At 44.0% G+C, this 18,810-nt stretch overlaps 1 protein-coding gene across 1 annotated transcript in view; it reads right to left on the bottom strand.

Annotated features, from left to right (window-relative positions):
* Positions 1-18,810, bottom strand: part of agbl1 (AGBL carboxypeptidase 1) — a 115,229-nt gene that overhangs the window by 61,508 nt on the left and 34,911 nt on the right. Inside the window, exons 10-16 of the mRNA XM_029523189.1 lie at positions 18,630-18,746; positions 18,043-18,163; positions 17,110-17,200; positions 16,766-17,029; positions 13,001-13,084; positions 12,788-12,868; positions 62-210 (exon numbers count right to left, since the gene is read on the bottom strand). Coding sequence (XP_029379049.1) covers positions 62-210; positions 12,788-12,868; positions 13,001-13,084; positions 16,766-17,029; positions 17,110-17,200; positions 18,043-18,163; positions 18,630-18,746 — 907 coding nt within the window. The remainder of the gene's footprint in view (positions 1-61; positions 211-12,787; positions 12,869-13,000; positions 13,085-16,765; positions 17,030-17,109; positions 17,201-18,042; positions 18,164-18,629; positions 18,747-18,810) is intronic.

The raw sequence follows: 18,810 nt of genomic DNA, 5'->3' as shown, positions 1-18,810 counted from the left end.
CTCCCACACTGGTCTGATTGGATCTGTGCTGTGTTGTGTGTCTGTGTGTTTAACGACTGACCATAGTTGAACTGGCTGTTACTCTTCTCACAGTTGATGATGTTGAAGCGATATGAGACATTTGAGTCCATGTTGCTGATTTCAAAATAAAACCACTGAGAATGATGAGAGCTGTTCACATCTGCATTCAGGACCAGGTCATACTCATACCTGAAGAGGGGGAGAGAGGGGGAGAAAACAGGGGAGTAAAGGAGTAGGAGGAGAGCAGAGGAGTGTTTTGGTTTTAAAGTGGTTTTAAACCAACAAACCACTAAATTTCCACCACCAGTTCTTCCACACTGTCAGTTACTTGAGCCCCAATCCTGTGAGTCAGCCAAATAGCCAACTTGACAGAACAAGATATATATGTTTTTATCAGAGTTAATCCATAGCACAGATAAAATCATTATAGTGGGTGGTTTCAATATTTATGTAGATGTTACCAGTGGGAGCTTCAGCTCATTATTTGTGAATGCACCCTCACTGTTTAAATTACACTTTTGATCTTGGTGTAACATATGGCATTAAAACTGGAAAATTACTAATATTTCCTTAGAACTCTCTTCTCTCTGACCCTTATCAAGGGATGGGAATCGAAAACCCGTTCCCAGTGTTTCCATTCCTTGGAATTATTTTGGCAAGTGATTCTCTTATCGATTCCAGTGGGTGCGAATGACGCCACCAGTGCAGCCAGCAGGAAACATGGCACCCAAGCGGCACAAACACTCAAAAGTTTGGTTACATTTCTCGAAAAAGGATGACGACAGGGCATGTTGCAATACTTGCAAAGTAGATACTTCATCAAAGGGAGGAAATACTGTGGAATATTAAATAAATGGGCCTCTTAAGACCTGTTGTGTTTCTAGGGTCATGTTACTTCTAAACTAAACAAAGTTGATGCTAATTGACCTTTTTGTTCTCCTTTTTCCAAATGAGAATCGATCACAGCATCTAGTAATAAATTTAGATATAGCAGATAAAAATTCTAGAACATGCGCTTCAACAAGAAGCAGCAAAGTCTCGTAGCTCTCAATTTTTACTAGATTTGACCTCATTTTTGTTTTATTATTTAGATTATTTTCTGTTAATTGCTAAAGAGCTTCTTTCATTGAAACTGGGCAAATCTGGAGGACACCACCTGATTCCAGCTGAGACATAGAGGTGTTTTCTTGGGCGCCGTGATGGTGCAAAGGTAAAGACAGCTTAGAGGATGCTAAGGACTGGGAGATACAGGTGGATTTAGGACGATAGCTGGTTGTTCCCCAGGAAATAGCCTGTACAAAGCTAAGGCCTGATATAATTTTGTGGTCTGGGAGTAGAAAGAGAGTATATTTCATAGAGCTGACTGTGCCGTGGGAGGATTTAGTTGAAGAAGCATACGAAAGGAAAAAGCTCAGGTATGCAGATCTGGGTAAGGATGCTGCGAGGATGGAAAGTTAGGATTTGTCCAGTGGAAGTAGGATGTAGAGGGTTTGTAGCAAGATCTGTTGTTGCTTTGTTGAAGGAGGTACGAGGAAGGGGACCAAGGGTGAGGAAAACAGTGAAGGAAATGTCGGGTGAGGCAGTAAGATCCACATAGTCCAGGTGAGTTGGTCTGTATTGGTTTGATTTGACTTGTGCTCTTTCTCTGTTTATAGGACTGTTCAGGTGAGTTTGTTGGCTGAATCTGCTAGTGTAGCTTGTCCTCCACCTCCTGCACCCTCTATACCTTCATGCCCCCTACCTGAACCAGGGTCTGTATCCCATCCCTACTTTTATCTCCACCTCTTCTGTTTCTCCCCCCTACCCAAACCAGGGTCTGTATCCCCACCCTGCTTTCACTGGTGCAGTTGTTGAGAGGTCAGAATAGTTGATGTCATTGATAGTCATTTTTTTGTAGCACAAGTTTCTTGTGTTTACTCTGAATATGTTGTCTGTCGTTCCTTGAATGTCGTGGTCAACTGGTCTTTAGTGTGTCTCACATTAAACTAATTTAAATGACTGTAGATGCAACAGTCGTTGCAGTCGTTCCTTAAACTAGACAGCTACCCCTGTACTGAAACCCCTGGCTGAGGAAACATGACCTGTCCCACCATAGGCACCAATCTATTGCATCTGCTTAACCCTCTTGTCAACCTTGTGTTTATCATTCAAAAGTAATAGTTGAATTTTTGTGGGAGCTTCCTATGTCATGACTTATCCCTAAATTTAGCAGGACAACTGACTAAGCATTAAATTATAATCATATTTTTTCTATTTGCCCTAAACTTATTGCATGTATCAGTGTTCCATTTAACCCCAAGCTGTTTCAGCTGTGTAAAACATGTCTCTATGTGTGTGACCTCACATCCTTACACCTGCAGTCACAAAGTTGATAATTTCGTGTTGATACATGAGAAGGGGGCAAGAAAGCCTAGTTCCCAAGAGAAATTTGATACTACTTGTGGTGACTTTCAAATAATGCTTGGTTGCATTTCGTAGGTGGTATCCAGCCCAACAATTTATTCTGAACAAACTTTACAAATACAGCAGCATCAAAGTTTGGGAAGCACATGATGCACAGTCCAGCTATGTTTTTAATATGCAGATACACACAGGAAAATCTCCTGAGGAAGCACCTGAAAAAATAGGGGAATAAGGGTTGTGCTTGACATGGCTGTAGGGCTGCATGGGCATCACATAATATGATGTTTTTTTCATTTGACACCCTGGTGAGGAAACCCAACTTCTTGAAAGGTACAAACCACAGGATTTTTTGGATAAACAGTCTATGAGCTGGGTGTATGGAGTCAGAACAGTCGCATAATGAATGAACTCTTGCTGGGCTTTTCACAAATGCACATACTTTGTTTCATAGTTGTATTTCAGACTTCACAAACGTAATTTTCAGGCATACTTGTAATATAAATTCACGGAGCGTATGAATCACTGAATGTGCATTTACAAAATCTGTACATCAAATTTTGAGATTGATCCAATGTCGCAGGTCAACCAATGTCACTTTTGGCTGAATAAAGCTGTCAATCAAAGTTATGTTTCTGATTGACAGATTGATCAATATGGCCCCTTACATTTCTTCACACTTAAACCGTTAGCAACCGTCGCCGTCATGGCAACAATAAACACCACGTTTCGCAAAGGTGGCATGTAACATATGGTCACATAGTTTATGTTCATTCAAACATTTAACTTTGCTAAGCAGGACGCTTCAACTAATTCAATGACATTGCATGATTTACAATGAGGGGATAGTGTCAGAATCAGTATTTAATATGTCTCACCCAGCGTTGTCTTTGTTCTGTTTCCCGCCTTAGTTGATTACTTGATTTGTTTCCCCAGTGTCCTTCTCCCTGTTTATTTCAACTCTCCACCACTAACACTCCCTTGTCAGATTGTCTGTTTTACCTTGTGTACTAGCCTTCTCACGTTTGCCTTTTTGGTTAAGAGCGGTTTTCTTTTTGACTTGGATTTTCCTTCCTGCTCCCTGCCTGTTTTGGTTGCCTGGACCTGCCTGGCTTTCTGTGTATGACCACCTGCCTCCTTATTAAAGGAACCTGCTTTAATGTACTTGACAGGGGGGCGGGACAGGAGCCATGTTTTTGACCACACCATCCACTTCGGCACTCCAGTTACCTCAGCCTTTCTGAGAACATTGGATCACAGTGGATCTATCGAAAGTTTTGAAGCTTTAGTAGAGCTAGCTATCAAAATTGACAACCGGCAACATGATTGAGAGCGGCTCCAAGAGTCTTTGCACGGCGAGAACTGCTTAACCCAGCACCTGGACCTTCATCATCCCAGCAACACCCCATGCAGCTAGGCTGGACTCAACTAAAACCTGAGGAATGTGTGCAACACCAGCGTGAAGGTTTGTGCTTCTAATATGGGGGCCCTGGTCACTTCCTTGTAAAAGCTTTTAAGCTCCAGCACCAGCTGTTTGTCAAAGCTGAAAAATGTGAATTCGACAAGTCCACTGTGTCCTTCTCTGGAGTATACCCACGGGGCCAAGAGACTGAACTCAAGGCAAGGCAGGTGGGCCTGATTTTTCACCTACTTTTAATTTACCCTGTCTTATCATGCAGGTTCACACAATGTCAAACCCAATGCCCTCTCTCGACAGTTCGAGGCTGAAGACCAATGCAGCCAACATCCTGGTCCAGAGGATGCTCTCTTTTACCCAGATTCCAGATGGCTGTCCCCCGGTCGGCTCTTCGTCCCAGGCCCCCTTCATTCCCAAGTCCTACAGTGGAGGCACTCCTCTCGGCTTAGCTGTCATACCGGGGTGATTGGAACCCTGAGCCTGATCACACCCTCAAGCCAGAATGTGGAGACCCTTACTCATTCCACATTGTCCATGGTCCCACATATGGACTTTGTCACAGGACTGCCTTATTCAGTGGGTAAACGATCGTCCTCACAGTTGTTGACCAGTTTTCTAAAATGGCCCATTTTATTGCCCTGCCCAAGCTTCCCTCTTCTCGTGAGACAGAGGAGGCAGCTCTGTATCATGTTCCCTTTTTGCACCCGGGTCCACTCCTTGTCAGCTTCACAGATAGTGAGATAAAAGTTACTGACAGGTTGAGGTTGATTAAGTCTCTCCATGCGATTGGCTGAAAGTAAACACACCCGATTGGCTGGTGAATTGGTCAAACAGAAACATACATTTGATTGACAGCTTCATGTGCTAGTGATTCATATCCTCCGCAAATTTATATTACAAGTGTGCCTCAAAATTACATCTGTGAAATACAACTACGAAACAAAGCATGTGCATTCGTGAAAAGCCCTGCAAGAGTTCATTCATTATGACACTATTCTGCCTCCATGTGGGTGTTTTGGGTCTTTGATGATGTTTCTAGCCCTCTTGTGTAGTTGGCTAGTGTAGAGTCTTGTTCTCTGAGCTTGGTCGCAACAATCTTCTTTGCCATCATGCAGCTGCTTTACCAGGCTGTAATACTGTGGCAGAAGATGTTCTCTATTTTGTTTCTGTAAAAGTTCACTAAGAGCTGGGTTGGAAGTCTGGCTTTTTTCAGTTTTCTTACATAGAAAAACTTCTGCTGAGCTTTCTTCACAAGGTGAGTGGTGTTGAGGGTCCATGAAAGGTTGCTTGTGATGTGGAGGCCCAGGAATTTGTTATCACTGACCCTCTCAACTTCCTCTCCATTTATGTTTAATGGGAGGTAAGAGGCTTTCCTGGTTCTCCTTAAGTCTACGATGATCTCTGGTCTTTTGTGTGGCAATTTTGAGGACCAGGTTGCTGTCTGAGCACCATCAGGCCAGGGCTTTCTCACTATAGTGTGTCTCATCATTCACTGATATGAGACCCACTATATTGTTGTCATCAGTAAACTTCACGAAGGTGTTTGATGGGTGGATGGCGTGCAGTCCTGTGTCAACAGAGTGAAGAGGGTCACTCTGTTTTAGATGATGGAAGAGGAGAGTGATGGTATGAAAATTGTCGTAGTATGAAATGTAGCCAGTTTACAGATATTCCTTCTTCACTAGCTCCGTCACATCAAATGCAAGTCCCTTCCCTGAAGCACCTTGGCTCTTTCCTGTGTACAGTCAGAAGCAAATGGTTTATCCATTCACGGAAGTTAGAACGAACAACTTAAGACCCCACTTTGATGACTTGGCTTTCATGTACTGCTTTAACTTGATGCGTGCCTTTGTGGCAACCATCCTCTCATCCACCAAGATGTGCTGGTTTGGATGATGTAAGCTCACACACCTGTCTCTGAGATACAGAAGAGCTCTGACCTTTTGTAGGGGATCATAGTCCTTTTTGCTTATTGACTGTATCCTCCTCTGGATCACTCATGTGTAAATTGGTGGTTATTGCAGGAAATCTGACCTTATATGTCAGATGTGGGCTTTGGGTGCCAGTGGTGAGAGGGGGTTGGACACTGGGACTATGCTGGGGGATAAACTTCTGTGGATGAGGGTTGGAAATGTCAGGGTCTGCCTCTGGTTTCCAGGCCTCTTGATGATGTGATGACTGGCTCCTGGGGGCCTCAGAAACATCTGAACCACTACTTCTTTGGTCATGGCCATGGCCGAGATTCCTTCCCCAATGTGTACCACTGGTACTCAGAGATGGGCCTTCATCAGATGAATCTCTAAGAATATAAAGATATAGCATACGTTTATATAAGATTTTAATAATATTAAATATCCAGAGTATAGAAACTGTATTACTTACTGTAGTTCAGATGGTGACACTCCTCCTGTCACTCCTGTGTACTCCTGTGCATCCTGCACTCCAAAACTACGCGGGACTTTTCTCTCCCTAGTAGATCTTCTCCACATTTCCACTTTCAATACAAAATCACGAACAATGAACTATAGCAATCAAACCATACAAACTGGCAAATGACAAAAAAATTAACAAAGGCAGAAAAGATAAACAATCACTAAAGCATGTGAAAAAACACTCCAAAACTCTCACACTTGCTAATGAAACTATTATTTACAGGTTACAGGTCTTTTAACAGTGTTTTTTTTTCCAAAGAAAAATCTGCAAAAGTCAGCTGAAGCCCCACTAAAGGCTTGTCCACTCCACGAACTGTAACTATAACTATAAATAAATATAGTTCTAAAAATCATTCTTAACTCAAGTGGATGGCAGCGTCCACACTACAACTATAATGACAATGATAGCGGTGGACGATATCAGATGGATGACATAGGAGAGAGGCTTATCATTGAGGTACAAAAAAATCCAGCTGTGTATGACAAGAATGAATATATTGAATATGAATATAAATAATATAAAGAATGTATGAAGATGCCACCGAGAAGAGGGACATCTGGGACAGAATTGGGGCACACCCTTGGAATAATGGCGTAACCTAGCAACACAACGATATCGTTCATTGGTGTGGATGCTGACATTTTATCGTTGTAGTATAGTCCAACGCGCTCAAGTTGTATTTTTGCACTTGCACAGCCACTCCCCCGCTAAGCTCACTTCTGCCCCTCCCCCACTGATGCGCTGTGAAGCTATCGTCATGTACATTATTATTGTTATTATGATTGTTATTAGTACTGTTACTTTTACTATTGTTGCTGCTACACTGTGGGCCTCAGGGAGTACTGCAATTTCAATGTCTGTGTATTTTGGGTACCCATGGCATTGGCAATAAAGCAGACTTTGGAAAAAACCTTTGCTTTCAGAATCCGTTGGAATTACGTTGGCAGCCTGTGAGGAGTTACGTTAAATCAAAGATTTGTAGTTCATTCTGTCACCCGCAACAGAACCAGTATTAACCTTCCTCTTGTATTAGCTTTCTGTTACAATCTTTCATCAGCCAGGTTTTGACCCATGTCTTAAATAAGCCATAAAATACCCTAAAATCAATTATTTATCATCCAATTTGTTGGTTTCTCTTGGTTTCCTTGTTAGGCCTCCTTATCCATGAAAAGCTTGGTTTTAATATTTTTGTTGTGGCCCCCTGGTCCTTTCTTTTGACAGCATACCCATTGTTTTCAATATAAAAAAAATTGTCAAATGAAGCACATGAAAATTATATAACTAAATAAAAGGCTGATATGTTACCTGAATATTACTGAAGGGTATTGTAATACATCTCTTTAATGTTCAAAAAACAGGGTTTTTTTTTTTTAATATTATTACAGTGGGTTAGTTGAATTTTGTCGGATTCACACATGATTCTCACGTATCAAAGACCACACGTTTTCCTTGTTTTTTTTTTTTCCAGTGATAAGTGCATCACAGGCTGCCCAGATATTTATGTCATATATGGGGGGAGGTTAAGGTTAGGGTTGGGGTAACAGGGTAGGATATGGAAAGAAGAGGGAGGAAGAAAGAAAAGAAAGAGAGGAATTTTTTTGGGGGGGGGGGTTAGGGTTACAGGCTGTGTTCAGGTATTCAGCAGTAAGTTGGACTTGTTCCAAGTGAGGGTTGGCCTCCGCCATTGCTGGGCCATGTCAGCGATCCTGTTCCTGATTTTGAGGAGGAGAGGGGTTGCAGGTTGAGGGGCTCAGGTTTGCAGCTCAGTGTGAAGCAGCTGGGATGAGTATCAGCACCTCCAACTCAAAGGCCATGGTTCTCTGCCAAAAACGGATGGACTGTCTACTCCAGGTTGGGAATGAGTATTTGTCCCAAGTGAAGGAGTTTAAGTATCTCAGGGTCCTGTTCATGAGTGGGGGGACTATGGAATGTGAGAATGTCCAGAGAATCGGAGCAGCAGAAGTGGAACTGCAGTCGCTGTATTGCACCGCTGTAATGAAAGGAAAGCTGAACTGGAAAGCAAAGCTCTCAATCCTCAGGTCATTCTTTGTTCCTATCCTCACCTATGGTCATGAGAACTGGGTCATGACCGAAAGAATGAGATCACGAATAAAAGTGGCCGAAATGAGTTTTCTTAGAAGGGTGGCCAGCTTCTCCCTTAAAGATAGGGTGAGGAGCTTGGTCATTCAAGAGGAGCTCAGAGTAGAGCCGCTGCTCCTTTGCATTGAGAGGAGCCAGTTGAGGTGGTTTGGGCATTTGGTTAGGATGCCTCCTGGGCTCCTCCCTTGGATAAGTGGACGAAGATGGATGGATAGATAGATTGATGTTGCCTTGGACTTTTTTTTCCTTCAGGGTTTGTCATAACAATGATGACTTTTTTTCTGATATTGACATAAACAGATCAAAATGTCTTAATGTCACTTACTCTCATCATAGCAAGCCAGCAGCAGCAGCCATGCCATATACATCAGGAGGTACTGAGCTCCAAGAGATGCTGCCACTTTTGGATTTGAATGTTTCTGTAGGTGTTACAGACACAGCTCTGCTTGCGCCATTGTTAGTGTATGTGTGGGTATGAGGTTGGGTAAGAGGCTGTGGCTGTACTCTCAGTAGATGAGAATCTAAATTACAATTCTGTGAAAGCTGCAATCTTACGTGTATGAGGTGGTTCCTGAGGCAAGTTAAGGAACCATAAAAAGGCCCCATATCAGACTGTAAAGTTGATGTTTTTGACTCCTTGCATGAACTCATATTGTTGGAGTTTCAGAAGGAAGGCAATGTTTTTATTATCATAAAACTGGTCATGTCATTTCAGACTGTTTGGCCCTTTGCCAAGCGACAGGTGTCTACAAAAGCGTCACAGCCGAAAGGCGTTGCCCTGATTAAAGTTGAGCCGCGAGGTCCCACTGAGCTTGGTGAGGACAATTTCGATGCCTGTTTTTAACCTTTTGTTTAATGCTTTTGTTTCGTGTGTAATGACATAGCCAGTGGTGCAGTCACACCTAGCTAATAATAATGACTTAAGGTCCTACAAGGCTGTCAAGAAGCCCTTAATAAATGAGAGACAGAGGTTAGCTCGGCGTTGTTGGGCCCAAGCACACAAGAACTAGACAGTTGGGAATTGGAAGACAATTCTATGGTCAGATGAGTCCAGTTTCCAGCTTTTTCTTTCTCCTGATAATGCGAGGGTATGCAGAAGGCCAGGCTACGCATTATCTCCAACATGTACAGTACCTACTGTCAACCATGGTGGAGGCAGTATCATGGTTTGGGGATGCATGAGTGCTGCTGGCGTTGGTCATCTCACTGTCTGTGATGGCACATTGAACTCTGCCAAATTCAAATTTATCCATAAAAATTAGAGTATCTTGGAGGTTTGTAAATTATTAAAATTAGAAATTTGGGAGTACCCTTTGGAATAAATTATTCAAAAGAAATAAAATCACCAAGTGAAATCTCTTTACAGTGGAATATGTCTTTATATAAGTGAGCTTTTCCTCCTCCTCTCCTGCCATTTCTACACTTGCTCATAACACTAAAATTGGAGGTGCTGCTTTGTTAAGAACAGTATAACTTGAGGCTTCTGTTAACCATATTCTGTCAGAAAAGGGGAATCTAAACTGTGGGAAATTAAAGTCATTGACTAAATGATGTTGGGATCGCCTCCCATGTGCTCTGAAAAGAACAATAGAGGAGGAGGAACACGGGCCACTCAACTGAGCCGAAGAACACATTGCGGATACTCGGAGCGGATCACTCCCTCCCTTTTGCTCCCTGGAGCGGAGCAACAAAAGTAAGAGGCTTATTTCTGGGCAGAGACAATTAGAATAGCGTGCATTGTATTTTGTTTTACTTTGTCTTTTGTTTATTTGGGATTCAGTTTTGTTTGTTTGCTCTACTTCGTTTAGTTCCCTTAAATCTCATCATTTGTCAAATTGATTGATACTACAGATCTCGTGTCAGCTGTCACCATGATCAGTGATTAAACAATATCACTAGTTGAAGGACCAATACCGGACCAGTGAGCCCCGTTTTCTGGCTTCGCTATTGTGTAGCGATATTGTAATTATCAACTGGGGTGACGTTGTCTGTTATCTTTTGCCTTCTCTTTCCTCACCTCATGCACACCTCATACACTCTCCATTCACAAGCAGCCCTCAGTCACCATTTTGGCTCTGGCTGGTGCATAATCGATGTCACTCTGTCGCCCACAAGGTCTATAAGACATCACCCACATGACCCTGCGGCCATCTTTAGTGCTTACACACCCGCCCTCCACCCAAAAAAAAAAAAAAAAAAACACATACATTGTCGCTATTTATTGTTGCTGCGTACGATATTGCTACTGCTACTGCTATAGCCATCACCATTGTTAAGGCTATCGGCATTGCTAATCCATTTTCCGTCGTTGTTTGTGATTATTGTGACTAGAATTGTGACAATTGCTGGATTTAGGGTTAGTGCTCGAATTTACTCCTTTTGTTAACCGTTTTGAGACTTGATATTGATTTTGCTTATTTGGACATTGGTCCCTGGTAACAGGGTGGTGCCCCGAAATTTACTACTTATAGTAAACATTATTAGATATCAAAAATCAGTTTCATAATCATTGTTATTAATTGCCAATCTCCAAATTGCTCCTACTGGTGCACAACAATGATTTGTTGGAGAGAGATGTAAAAATAAGTAAAGCTAGCTTTGTTGGGCTAACAGAAGCCTCTGTGGCATTCTAAACTTACTTAGTACAATGATTGCTTCACACTATTAGTTGAATGTATTTGAGTCCTTCTTTTACTAACACAAAAATTGTACTGGGTCCCAGCTTGCTCTCAGAAAAGCTGTCAGTAGTAACACGACTATAGTGGGGACCCTAAACACATGCATGTAATCTTTGTTTCAAATGCTGCTGCTGCTCCCTGAACATCCTGTATATCCTCTTGTGCCATGCACTGCATTTTGACCTTGCCTGCTAGCACATGTCATCTCTGCACGCACCTTCCGTGCACTGTAGTATTATTCTGCTAATGGCATAATCTCTGTCTATCACCATCCACATTCAGGAATACCATGACAGACCCACAGGACCCTTCGTGGTGTTACTTTGCTCCTCCCCCACCAAACGCCCAGCTCTCTGCAGTAGCTGAAAAGCTGTATCCAACCAGCTTGATTCACAGTTGTAAAGCAGTCTATCAGCAGTCAAAAGTCTGAATGAGCCCATTTTTCACTGAATATCTATTCATCCTTGTCCCCCTTCCTCCACTGGAAGACAGAGGACTGCTGCCTAGACCCAGTGCTTTCTGAACCAAAAAAAAAAGGCAGTAAGAGTCTTGTTGATGCTCACCATGCGTTAAGCCTTGTGATAGTGTTAGAGCAACCAGTCTGTGACAGAGAGTTGAGGTGACCAAGTTGGAAGCCAGAACTCTTCCTTCTACAACCTAAATTTCTATTAAGACAACTGAGCACACAATTTCTGCTTAACTCCTGCCCGGTTCTAACCTGACTCCCAGCACCTTAAAACCCCTCTCTTTCCAAAACAAGTCCTCAAGGCAGATGAGGTATTTGTATTTATTATATATATGCTTTTTTGAATTTTTTTTGCCACTTCAGGGCAAGGAACCAAAACGTTTAACTTGATTTTCTCAATGAAAATTAAAATTATTATGCCCCCCCAATAACACTCTAAGCTTTAAATTTTGAATTTCAAATTATTTCAATGAGTGCTCTATAAAGGGTTAATTTGCAAATAATGTACAGGGGGCAGGCAAAGTGGATTCATTGTGTGAGCTCACTAGAGGGTGTTTTGCCGCAAGCCAAAAAAGGCTGAAGATGTTGTGGTAGAGCAGTACAGACTTCACAACCCTGTTGAATAGCCAGATGGAGGTGATGTTGCTGCTTTGTTTCAGGACATCTATAGATGTTGAAGTGATCTTCATCAAGTCACCCAGCTTTGTAGTATCAGCACTTTAGAGACTGGCTCGCAGGCCGGCAGAGTGCATTGTTAAGGTGCTTATAAAGCTATGGAAAAACAAAACAAAGACACCTCAAACAACCAGAAGCCTGGAGTCTTGTTTGTAGTGCACGTAAACCTCAGAATCTGTCATACCAGCAACACAGAGTTATAAAACAGTGTCAGTCCTATTAGCTCCATGTCCTCAGCTTGGAGAGAAGAACCTGGGACAGATGTGATAATGTTATGTCTTAACCCTTCTGGTTACCATTCAATAATGTTTAGCTTTCCTCTACATTGTAAGGTGCTTTCTTAAGCAGAAATGCTTCTTCTCATCTAGCAGATCAACACCGACAAACCTTTTTATTATACCCAGAGATCTGAAGATCTGATGGTATGCTTCATACAGAAACTGAGCAGTAAACAGAGATTGTGTGTACTCAGTGTGTAATGTGCGTCCACTGTGTGTGTCCTCACTGTGTTCTCAGTGTGTTTTGTGTATCCCCAGTGTATGTTGTGTGTCCTCAGTGTGGTCTTGTATGCCCTTAGTGCGTGTTATATGTCCTCACCTGCGGACCTGGATGGCCTTCCTCAGATTCCCACATTCAAAACTTGAGAAAAACCTCAGGGACTCAGGTGGAGTCTGGAGACTGACAGACACACACAGGGCAACACAGAAGGTTTTTTCCTGTGCTCAAAAGATGCTTTCACAGTAAAACTCACTGGATAGTTATTTCAAATTAAAGCTCATCCTTTAAAACAGACAGTTACCCCTAACCTACCTGTCATCCTCAAGGTCAAAGACCACCTGGTTGATGATGTCATCACTCTTCATGAAACGCTGGACGTCTTCAAGCACCTTCTGCCTGGTGAGACACACAAACATGAACCCCAAGGCTGAAGGTGCACAGGATCTGAAATCAGACCAGTTCATATACTGTCTCTATTGATCTACATCTAATTCTGTCCCAGCAGGACAAGGTCTGGGACAAGGTCTAGGACAAGGTCTGAGACTAGAGCGGCTCTATGGGTCCATGACATCAGAGCTTCCATCAGGAAGTCCTGCTGCACAAGTGTTAATGGGAACAAGAGAAAGGTCCAGTTGAACTGACAGGACAGGGCATTGGACTTGATGTTCCAGGACACCAGCCAGAAGGAGAGAGAAAAATAAAGACTTTTGTACATGGTAAGAGTTCAGTCTCTTGTCTGGTCAAATATATTCATGGTGTGTGGGAAATCTGAACTGTGGGACTCCAAAATGCCCTGTTTTCTTAAGATATGTGTCTCCTGACTAATTGATCTCTGAAGGCCTCATTTGTGAAGAACCTGTTGAGAGAGTCAGTAAGTGTTATTTGTCACTTAGATTAGATTAGATTAGATTTTCCTTTATTGTCCCACACTGGAGAACTTCACGTTGTTACAGCAGCGAGAAACAAACAAACAAGAGGGCAACCCAAGACAGAGCTGGCCTTCTTTATCAGTTTATCGAGTCTCTTCCTGTCAGCTGTAGAGATGCTGCTGCTCTAGCAGACCACTCCAGAGAAGATGGCTGATGCCACAACAGAGTCAAAGAAGGTCCTCAGGAGTGCTCCCTGCACTCCAAAGGACCTGAGTTTCCGTAGCAGGTAGAGTCTGCTCTGACCTTTCTTGTAAAGTGCATGGGTGTTATGAGTCCAGTCCAGTTTATTGTTCAGGTGAACACCCAGGTACCTATAAGAGTCCACTCTCTCTATGTCCATTCCCTGGATGTTCACCGGTGACAGAGGGGCGTGATTGTGTCTGCGGAAATCCACCACCAGCTCCTTGGTTTTCCCTGTGTTTATCTGGAGGCGGTTCCACTGACACCAGTCCACAGATCAGTTCTCTTTATTCCCTGTCATCGTCATCAGTGATGAGGCAGAGCCATCAGAGAACTTATGCAGATGGCAGTGTGCAGAACTGTGCCTGAAGTCTGCAGTGTACAGGGTGAACAGGGAAGGAGCCAAGACTGTTCCCTGTGGAGCCCCCGTACTGCAGACCACCATGTCTGAGACACAGTCCTTATTCCTTATATACTGTGGGCAGTGAGGTAGTCCGTAATCCAAATTGTGCGGTGGTGATCCACGCCTGACAGCTCCAGCTTGTCCCTCAGAAGCAGAGACTGGATGGTGTTGAAAGCACTGGAAAAGTCGAAGAATATAACTCTCACAGTGCTTCCAGGCCTTTCAAGGTGGGAGAGGGTTCTGTGCAGGAGGAGGATGACCGCGTCATCCACCCCGATGCTGCGCTGGTAGGCGAACTGCAGCGGATCCATTAATGGTCCCACCAGCAGCCATTCCAGTGTCTTCATCAGGTGCGATGTCAGCGCCACTGGCCTGTAGCTGTTGAGTTCCTTTGGGTGCGGCGTCTTTGGCACCGGCACCACGCAGGATGCTTTCCACAGTTGTGGAACTCACCCCAGCTTCAGGCTCAAGTTGAAGACGTGTTCCACAGAGTAGGTCTGCACAGGACTTGAGGCGCCTGGAACTGATGCCGTCTGGACCTGCAGCCTTTTTCACCTTGATCTTCTTGAGCTCTCTCCTCACTTGGTCAGCAGAGAGGGACAGATTGGGGCTCGGGGGCAGAGTGGTTGGTAATGTGTGGGGGGGTGGAGGTGTGAGAGGAGGTGAGAATGTCAGTGGAGGGGATGGGGTGGTAGAGGTGGAACCAGCGGGGGTTGGCTGAGTGCTGTGTAAGAGTGAGTGGGGGTGGAGGGGGGAAATACAGGGCGTGACGACAATGGGGGCTGCAGCAAGGAGGACTGGGCAGGGGGAGGGTTAGGTGACTGATCAAACCTGTTGAAGAGGTTCAGATCAGTCAAAATCCCGTGGTAGATAGAAAGGCCTCATGCTAACAGCTAACAGTTCAATGTCTTTGCAGCAGAGTTGTTCTTTAACAGTGGTATGTCCAGTCTTACACCATCTGTCATTCACAAACATAGCCAGCCCTCCTCTGTCCTGTCGGCCCGATGTAGATTAAATCCACCCAGTAAAACATGTGAATCCGGAGTCAATGAGTTCAGTCATGTCTCAGTGAACAGCATGATGCTGCACTCCCGATATTCCCTCTGGTGCCTGGTCAGCGCTGTTAGCTCGTCCATCTTATTGGGAAGAGATCTCACATTTCCCATAATGATGGACGGGAGGACAGGTGATGTACTGGGTGAATTTGAGTAGAGTGGGGGAAGGAGAGGCATGATTGAAGTCCCCAGAGATGCAGAAGAGGGCTTGTTGTCACACTTGAGGTCATAAACATGACCACAGGACAAGAAAGCTCATTTGACCCCCCTCAGGGAAATGATTGACAGAGGACTATCAACACCATTTGTTCTCCCCAGAGGTTACATGTATAAAAAATGAACTCAAGTCACATGGTAATTGCCTAACCCACCTGGAGGAAAATAACTCTGTCCTTACTCAGCTGACTAGCTTGATACAACTCTGACTTGTTGCTTGCTTGTAACTGTTTTATGTAGTAATCTGTGTTGTGTTTTGTTTAATGTTTGTATTAAATCTTTCAAGCTTGGCTGCTACATTAAGCATGTTCATTCTCTCACCTGAGAAATAGAAAACGGCCACCACACAAGGTTTTTGTAGTCAGTCTAGACTAAGAGAAGTTCCCAGTTTTTGGTGTTACCGTTACATTCCACCAATGGGAGTCAGCGAGGAAGAAGGTGCATGGTATGAGCTTTTGGTTGGTAGCTGAGCACAAAAGACAGGCAAGATGTCCACTTTTCCTATATCCTCCACATCCACCCCAAACTCTGAATGGGTGTTGGGGGTTTTGTAGGATAGGAGTTGAGGTGAAGCATTCCTTTAGGCTCCGGAAAGCCAGGATTCCTCACAGAGACTAAAGAAAGCCTCCTTGGAGGAAGTGAGGGCCAGCAGAGAGGAGGCCAGAGTGCTGAAGTTCAAGTTAAAATATCAGTAGAACTTGAAACACCACAGAAATCTCTGTAACTGTTTCTGTGACTCAGATACAGGAACAGCAGAAATTCTAGTACAATCCATCCGGAGATGCTCCTCTGGATTTATGTATCCCAGGAAAGTAACTGAGGAAGTGCAAAACTCGCACTTTTTGGCCTTCATTAAGAGGGAGTTTGCCAAGTGGTGAACATGCTCCTCCTGGGACCAGGAAAAGATCAGTATGTCGTCCAAGTACACAAAGACAAACTGACTCTGGAGTACCCAGACTTTTTTAACTGTTGCCTGTAAAACTGCTAAGGCCTTGGCAAACCCAAAGGACATCAAAAGATGCTTGTTGTGGCTGGTGGGTGTGACTAGACTGGAACTAGACTGTAACCAGGTGGAGACCTGGCTGAGACTCAAATGGGAACATGTGAGACCAGAAGGAGACCAGCTGAATTCAGCTGACATTAGACTGAGACCAGAGTCAGACTAGCGTGAGACTGAGGGTGTAGAATAAGATCAGAATGGGACTAGCTAAGACGAGACAGAAACCAAGTAAGTCTAGACTGAGACCAGCTGGTCCTGCACTCTTTGTGTCCATACAGTGCCAGCCTGTAGTACCTCTGTACATCAGGTTTCCGAGGCTCCATGGGCTCTGGTCCTGGTGGAGGGAGGTGTCCCCAGAAGTCAGGGAATGCCAGGATGCCGAACCCTGGGACAGACTTGGTCCTGGCAGCTACAGTGCGGTACAGCTTGGGTTTATGGTGGGGTACACAGGCTCCATGTCTCTCCAACAACCTGTCTATCATAGTGCAGTGATGATCCTCATCTGCCCTGTCCTCTTCACCCTGCCCATCCCCTCTCTGACCAGGAGGTGTGTCTCCCCTGTGAGCAAAAACCATCAACAAGGTCAGACATCCTCAGCCTTGACAGACTATGTTGGAGACAGCCCAGTCCCTCTATACCTGGGCACTCTGATGCAGGTCCTGCGCCCACGGCTGGTACTCAGGATGCCGCAGTGACTCTGGAAGTCTCTGGGCTCTAACTGGACAGCGACTGGAGTTCAGTTGGAGAAGATGGATATGAAAAGTAACACTGTGTCAACACATAGACTCATACAATGACTGAACATTCATTATTTATTCATATACTCTATTATAACAAGCTGTGCTTAATACAGTCCCAAAGGCCTGCTGTGTGTTAGTGGTTGTGAGTCTGACCTGATGTATGCTAGTGGTTGTGTGTTTTATGTTACGTCTCCGATGTTGTGTATCTGATTTTGTGTTTTTAACCTGGTGTATGCCAGTGTCCTTGCGTCTGATGTTGTGTGTCTAACCTGGTGTGTGCCAGTGGTTGTACATCTGGTGTTGTATGGCCGGTGTTGTGTATTTGATACTGTGCGACAGACCTGTGGCCAGTATCACAAGGCTGGATGTCAGCCTTGCGAGATCACTTCAGGGTTCACCCTGGGTTTTCAGTCTCACACAGGTGGTTTACTTTCTCTCAGGGTATATTGCCATGGAAATTTAGGCAGCGCGTCTAACCTAGTTTGATTCAAGGTTAAGAGCTCAGTAGGTATATTAGGCCACCTACTGACCAATCAGTTCTCTTGGAAAATGGCCTGCTCATTCCTAGATGAGCACATTAATGTGGGCGATAGAGCCATGACAGGACCTCTGGAGAGAGAGAGAGAGAGAAAAGGTTGTGACCAAGTTGACCAGATGATTCTCCAGATAAGGTAAATGGTCTTGCTCTCACCAAATTGTAATTGTAATTGTGTAATTGTAGGTAACAAAAAGAGATTCCAGGCATATTAATCCAGCTTTGTGATACAGGCCCCTGGTGTGTGTCAATGTTTGCTTCTGATGTTGTATATCAGACTTGGTACTGTGTCTGACCTGGTGTGTTTCTCTCTGTGGACTCCTCTGTCTCTGGCAAGTTGCTCCTCCTTCCATACTTTCTGAGTATAACAGCTTCCTCATCTGAAGATGATGATGATGAAGATGTCAGGTCCAGTTCCTGGAGGACAGACATGTTGTTGAAGGACACACACAGAGCTGTCTGTCGACATGTGCTTTCATTAAAATGCGCCAATGAGACCAGCCTCCTCCAAGAGTCCTGTGTGGACTTAGTCACAGCAATAGAAAAACAGGACAAATACCAAACTAATATCTGAATGAATACAAATAAAGTCTGAACAAATACAAAAAGCAAGTCCAAACAGGAGTGAAGACTGAACAAGTGTAGGACTAACATTGAAAAACAATAAGGACAAATGTCCAAACAGGACAATTATTTGAAAGGGCTAAAATGACTAAAGTTTGAGCACAGACAGGACTACAGTCTGAACAGAAAAATGATCTATCCCTGAACACAAATAGGACAAATGTCTAATGTTTAAATGCACAAGATTAATCCTCTTCAGACTTAAGTCCTTTACTAATTCTAAAGTCCCACACACTGACACTGACATAGACTTTAATACCTCAAAATCATGTGACAGCTCAGGACAGAGGCGGCTGTACTGAAGCAACAGCTCTTTAGGTCTGTCAGGATCCGGACGGAGACGAAGTCTGGTCAGGTCAGTCTCCAAGTCCTCATCCTGGATACAGACGCAGGCACACACACACACACACACACACAGAGTTTGACTTGAGAGCCCAATG

The sequence above is a fragment of the Echeneis naucrates genome, chromosome 16 (assembly GCF_900963305.1).
Source record: "Echeneis naucrates chromosome 16, fEcheNa1.1, whole genome shotgun sequence".
Classification (NCBI taxonomy): Eukaryota; Metazoa; Chordata; class Actinopteri; order Carangiformes; family Echeneidae; genus Echeneis; species Echeneis naucrates.
The sequence above is the reverse complement of the archived record's forward strand: the minus strand, read 5'-3'. Positions and strand labels throughout refer to the sequence as shown.